The 6,908-nt window shown below is 42.2% G+C and overlaps 1 protein-coding gene across 1 annotated transcript; it reads left to right on the top strand.

The window, feature by feature from the left end:
• The first annotated feature begins 2,775 nt into the window (after positions 1-2,775).
• Positions 2,776-6,150, top strand: LOC109044080 (uncharacterized). Its single transcript, XM_072304586.1, has 2 exons — positions 2,776-2,973; positions 5,438-6,150. The coding sequence occupies exons 1-2, from the start codon at positions 2,820-2,822 to the stop codon at positions 5,779-5,781; spliced, it is 498 nt and encodes a 165-aa protein (XP_072160687.1). The 5' UTR covers positions 2,776-2,819; the 3' UTR covers positions 5,782-6,150.
• Positions 6,151-6,908: the final 758 nt, after the last annotated feature.

Here is a 6,908-nt window from a genome sequence, read left to right as displayed (position 1 = left end):
CTTTGTTGAACTGCTTTTAATATGTTCTTCATCCAGGGTTCAGAATAAGCCCTGCTCATGCTGACAGGGGGTGTGATCATTCAAATTCCTGGGATGTGCGGAGCTGCGACAACTACTGCAACTCTGTGTGGGGTAGAGTCCCTTTGCTCAACAAGCAGTGGACCCGTGGAGCGTGTTATAATAGCAACTGCGTATGCGCATTCAACCACACAGAGCTGGGAAAATATACGAATGAATGTGTTCAAGAATCTGTATACTCATCGGTCGGAAGCAAGAAAACGAAGGCCGATCAAACAATCCAAGTAGGAATGAACCAGCTTTATTATGAAACAAAAAAACTGGAAACCGTGGAGAGCTTGTTTCAAATGGGAATGTCCTTTTTGACGTTGAGCCAGTGATGTTGTACAGGGTGGTTCAGACATACCTTACTAGTCTTTTTCACAGTTATTTTGGGTTGGACTATGTCCAGAGTCGCGAGGAAGAATTGGACTTCTTTTGCAAATCGGGACTAAGATTCCTGGCTCATCTGTAAAAAAGCGTATGTGCATATAAGGAAACTAATGGTACATGTGTTGTTTCTGAACTGAACCATAAATCGTGGTTCCGAATGTCAAAATGTAGCCCGCTTGAGAATCGACCCCTAGAACATTTGAGGGTCCCGTCACCCCCGAAGGCTTCTCCGATGGGGTACAGGAAGGACCCTACTTGTAAATCAAACCAGTGGGGGTACTCGGCACTCCGTGTACCCCATCAGAGAAGCCTCCAGGGGCGACGAGACAAACAAATTCATATTTCTTGGGGAGTACTGTCGCCCATTTTTAGAAGTTAGTATTTCGGCCACGAATGGACAGATTTTAGATTTATTGGGGCAGATTGGGGTTCAAATTTTCTGCACTTCTTAATTTCGATTATATAATATCAACATTTTCCCGTTAAGGTGATTCGATGGACGCTATATTTTGTGTCAGATCGGCATGCGATATATCGCATCAATTGGTTCCATTTTTTTAGCTACTCGTCATTTTTCTCCAATTTTGAGATCGCAATTCTGTTGTCAGGAGACTAAAGCACTCACTTACCAATTTTAACAAACAAATTTTTCAACGTAATAAAGGCGTGGTTTTTTCGAGAGAAAATATTGCATTCGAGTGCAGTTTCGATATCAGTATCGAATGCGACGTTTTCTCTCTAAAAAAACCACGCCTTTATTACTTTGAATTTCTTTGTTAAAATTGGTAAGTGAGTGCTTTAGTCTCCTGACAACCGAATTGCGATCTCAAAATTGGAGAAAAATGACGAGTAGCTGAAACAATGGAACCAATCGATGCGATAAATCGCACGTCGTTTTGACACAAAATATAGCGTCCATCGAATCACCTTAACTCCGACTTTTGAGACGAGGACCCCCCCCCCCTCCTCCCCCCCGGGAGGGGGGTTTACCAAGGGAAGCCGAGGGATTGGATCGTACGACTTCTCCTACGAAATGCTCACCTGTGTCGCAGTCTCGTTTTTGAAGCAGGAAGCTTGAGAATCGCTTATTTCATTGGTAGATTGGGAGGTTAGAGGTGTGTACCAAGCTTTCATGAAGCGCTCATCGTGATTTTTGAACCATTTTCTACTTGTTAGAAACAACTTTTATTCTTGCTCTAGCTTAAGGTGATTCGATGGACGCCATATTTTGTGTCAAAACGACGTGCGATATATCGCATCGATTAGCTCCATAATTTCAGCTATTTGTAATTTGCTTCAAATTTTGAGATTGCATTTTGTTGTCATGAGACTAAAGAACTCATGTACCAAATTTGACAAAGAAATTCAACGTAATTAAGGCGTGTGTTTTCAGAAGAAAAATATCGCATTCGATACTGATATCGAAACTGCACTCGAATGCGATATTTTCCCTCTAAAAAAACCACCCCTTTATTACATTGAATTTCTTTGTCAAATTTGGTACATGAGTTCTTAAGTCTCATGACAACAGAAGTGCGATCTCAAAATTTGAAGCAAATTACAAGTAGCTGAAATTATGGAAAAAATCGATGCGATATATCACATTGATTGGTTCCATTTTTTCAGCTACTCGTTTTTTTCCCTCAAATTCTGAGATCGCAATTCTGTTGTCAGGAGACTAAAGAATTCACTCACCAATTTTGACAAAGCAATTCAACGTAATATATGCGTGGTTTTTTTAGAGGGAAAATATCGCATTCGAGTGCAGTTTCGATATCAATATCGAATGCGATATTTTTCCTCTAAAAAACCACGCCTTTATTACGTTGAATTTGTTTGTCGAAATTGGTAAGTGAATTCTTTAGTCTACTGACAACAGAATTGCGATTTCAAAATTGGAGAAAAATGACGAGTAGCTGAAAAAATGGAACCAATCGCTGCGATATATCGCATGTCGTTCTGACACAAAATATAGCGTCCATCGAATCACCTTAAGTTTACATCAGACCCATTAATTTGGAGGCAAATATCAATTGCAGTCCAATTAGATTTACAATTTGGAACTATAAATTCTGGCCCAGTTTAAAAACAACGTATGTGCCATTAGTTTCCCTATGCACATACGTGTTTTTTCAGATGAGACAGAATTTATAGCTCCAAATTGCAAAATGCAGTCCAATTATCAATAGATCGGCAATAAACACAACAACTTGATGCCGTAGCAATAATGTTGCAATCGATTTATGAATTTGCAATTTATTGCAACCGGGGCTCTTTTTCCGGTCTCCATAGATGCACTACTTATTATTAATTATTATCCTCGATTTTAGGCGCAAGTTGGTCGCCTAGACACTAAACAACGATTCGAGATGTTCAAGAAGGCCTACGGGAGGAGGTATACCTCATCGGAGGAGAAGAAGCGCTTTCAGATATTCGCAAACAACTTGGTTAAAATCGACAACCTGATGGCTAATAGGAAAGGGAGCGTCGTTTATGGTGTCGGCCCGTTCGCGGACTTGACTAGTAAGTACAAATGGACCATAATTTGTTATTAGGAACTAATTGTTTTGAAGTTCGCCTTCCATTTTTCCGTATAGGCAACATATTCACGGTGTAAGTCGGTAATCACATAACGCGATAATATTTGTATTATGATTTGTATACGCGATTTAACTTTTAATGCGATAATATCTCGATATAATTCCACCGATATAATCGCGATAAGTTACCGATAAAATCGCTATTTATCGAGATCACTGCTACTTGGAATTAAGCCATCAATAAGCAAACGTGGGTGTCATCGATGACCAGGCTCCCAGTTCAGTTTCCATTGGCGACAAATTCAGCCTCCATGATGCCTCGCATATCGACGGTGTAAGTCGGCAATCACATAACTACTCGGTTTGCGACGTCGCAGACTTCCTGTCATACTTTATTTTTAAACGGAAAACTACTCAACGGCGATTCTTTAAAACTGCCGTGATTTTTCTTCTCCGTCCGAAGAAAATTCTGCATAAACTTCAAGGAATGATGTCAATTTGTTCTTCTTTAAAAAATAATATAGAGGCGGAGATTTTCACACACCGCAAACGAGTTATATGGTTGCCGACTTACACCGTCGATATATACCGTGGAGCTCGAATCGAATCTATTCGGAAAACACACATTTATATCGCGCTGTAAGCTTTGATAGAACTGGTACACGATGTTGTGAATCTATTGGCAAGTACCCTGTACTTGAAGTTTGCCTTCAATTTCGCTACGCATGCAACAAACGCGTCAGAGAGCATAAATAAGTCTATACTATAAGCTCCGACACCTAAATTTTTCATATCTGGTAACGCTTAGTTCCAGCGTTCGACTGGGCCGATTTTCATGAATTTTGCGGTTATCGATAGGCAATTTTATTTCTAGATGAGCTCGCTAAATTCAAATTTTTAAAATGTGACCTAGGTGTTTTTGTATTACGCTGTAAAGTTGCGAATTCTCCCAGTTGAAAAAATGTAAATTTTTATTTTTGGTTGAACGACCCGCCTTGTATTATTACACTTCATCTAGCGTTGACAGTACACTAATTACTTCACACGACCCGTGTGTAATTTTAAAAGTGAAAAATTAAAAAAAAAAATACCACACGATACACGAGTTTCTCCGCCAGGGAGCTCTCCCCGCAAGAAATCGTTCACCACACGCCCGTCGGGAGAGCCGCAGCGTGCTGCCAGAGGGAACTGCCTAACGCCTACAAACCTAAGGGGATACTTCACGCATTGCGCAATGTTTGAAGTATCCCTTTGGGTTTGTAGGCGCCAGTGCGCGTTTCGAGCTGGCAAGCACGCCGCGCCGCAGCGTGCCATAAACGTGCCCACGATGGGCCTGCTGCAAACTTTTGCTAGAGCTAAAATGGACGTATTTCTATCCAACGGAACGAAGCGCCATCGGGAGAGGAAGGGAGAGGGGGGCTTGGATTGGCCGGTGTTGCAGAACTCGATGTTCGATCCGTCCTATACTCGTAATGCTTTTCCATGGCGCTTAGTTCCTTTTGACAGAACGCGCTATCCGGGATTCTAAAATCCTCAAAAGGAACTCAAATTGGTGCTTAGTTCCGTTCAACAGAAATACGTCCAAATAAGAATTGCTAATCAGAGAAAATGTCTCAAAAATCACGATGAGCGCATCGGCAAAGTCTGAAATGCACTTCTTACTTCACAATGGATAACTAGACAAGGTACGAATTTCAGCATTCTGATATATGTGTCTTTATACAAATTTCACGTAAACCACGATGCGCACAACGAAAATCACCAAAATCAACTACTCCCGAAGATATTCATAGATTCTTGGTGCGTGAATTGAAACCACCCGCTCATGAAAACTCCATGCTCTACGTGATTCACATCGCGGGCTAAACGTTATCATGAACGTCTCTCTCTGCGATAAAAAAAATCTGGCAACCTCAAACTTGACGCTTTGGCTCAGCTATAGCAAATTACTTGTAGTTTGAAAAACACATGGTGGGAAATGAACATTGCTCGATTGAGAAGCTTGCTGAAACCGTTGTAGTGCGCGACTTGACTCAGAGCTTTGAGTTTCTTGTGAGCGGGCAGTTCAAATTCCTTGTGACCAACGCAAAATAAAAATGTTAATATCTCCGTCTGCGTGAGTCAAGTCGCGCACTACCGTCAAGTCACCTAACTTGGAACAGACACCTAACTTGGAACAGGATTCAACGAGGATTCTGCTGCTTCATTCGCTGCCTTAACCTATAGCCGGTGAGATCTGCACACAAAGGTAAACAAACAGAGAGAAGCAGTGCTGCCACGAGCGGCAGACGAAAAATTTCCCCAACTGTTCCAAGTTAGGTGTCTGTTCCAAGTTAGGTGACTTGACTATCTTGTATAGTGGTCCATTGGCAGTATAACGCAGGGTCGCAACTCCTTTCCCTCAAGAGTGCTGCGTAATTTATAAGCGCTCCTTAAATTCTGCGCAGGCGAAGAATATATGGCATCGATCGGTGCCATTCGCCGGAGAGATGGATCTACCAGAACCGCAAGACTACAGCCCCGAATGCTGAATTCTTTCAACAGATCCAGGAGGAGAAGAAGTGGCTCAGCGCCACCCACGCCTACCCCTAGGCGCGCACCCTCTCAGCAGTCTAGTCACCGGGGGCGTGGGAACTCGGTCCCACCCTCATATCGAACCTCGCCTTTCGGGACTTTGCACTACGTCGGCAGAGAGCCACTAGGAAGCCCTCTCATCGATTGGCGCGTTCCCGCCAATCTGTATCCGCCGACTGAGACTCAAGTATGCAACGGGTCTCAAGCAAAACTTTAGTTAGAGCGAACAGAAGTTTACGTTTGTTTTAATGGGTCTGTTGCACGCTGGAGTCCTTTCATACTGAGAGTGAAGATAATGCAAATCCAATTCTGATTGGTTCCTGTATTTTAGGCCTTCACAGTGCCACGAACGGGAATAAAGATTCCATTATTCCTGTTTGTGACATCCACAAGCCACGTTGTCTCAACTCTCTCCATAAAGGGACTCTATTGCAAGCAACAGATGCAGACGACTGAGTACACTTATTAAGTGTAAATTCGCCCGAAAATTACGTTGGTCACATCAAAAAAGTTTGAAATCCGTTCCTCAGAGCGCAATCTGCGTAGGTTTGAAACACGATTTTTCAAATTTACAGTGTGCGCGGACAGTTTTTCTTGGTGGCCGGCGGTCAAGTTTGCCCGGAGAGAGACCTAACCGAAATAAAAATCAATCTTGCGAATTGTCAGAAACTCTTCATTTGAAAGATTTCAATGAATTCAAAGCTTTGGTTTATGCAAAATAAAGAAAGACAAAGAAAACAAATGCTTGAAAACGATTAAATTCATGTAATAGAAAAAGTCAGTGAAATTGTTTGTTTACTCAGATTAGTTTTTCTGATCCCTGTGTGTGCAAACCTGATTGGCGGTGACTGAGAAAAACTGCCCGTAGACGTGAGAAAATCGAGAAAATAGAAAAAGCGTGTTTTAAACTACGTAGATTGCGCAAGAAGGAATGGATTCCAGACTTTTCTGACGTGATCAATGTGAGTTTCGTGCGATTTTACTTGTAGAGAGTGCATTTATTTGGACGTATTTCTGCCAAACGGAACTATGTGCATTGCGACATGAGCCCTGAGACCCATAATGATATATATGCGTAACAGGGCTCACGACATTATGCACATAGTTCCGTTTGGCAGAAATACGTTCATCTGGCTGTATCTCTTACGTGCATGGATCTCTTGCACGCGTCAAGGATTTGCGATTTAATTATTGCTGCGAACGGAAGATTTCGCGAGAAACACGATGGTGCCGTTGCTTTTCTCTGAAACAAAAGGCAAAGCTAAAAAAAAGCTCTCAACTTTGAGGCCGTAATAGAGAGGAGTCTGGGGTCCCCCACTCTACGCTGAAAGTCTACCTCCATCT

Source organism: Bemisia tabaci, chromosome 9 (assembly GCF_918797505.1).
Source record: "Bemisia tabaci chromosome 9, PGI_BMITA_v3".
Classification (NCBI taxonomy): Eukaryota; Metazoa; Arthropoda; class Insecta; order Hemiptera; family Aleyrodidae; genus Bemisia; species Bemisia tabaci.
The sequence above is the reverse complement of the archived record's forward strand: the minus strand, read 5'-3'. Positions and strand labels throughout refer to the sequence as shown.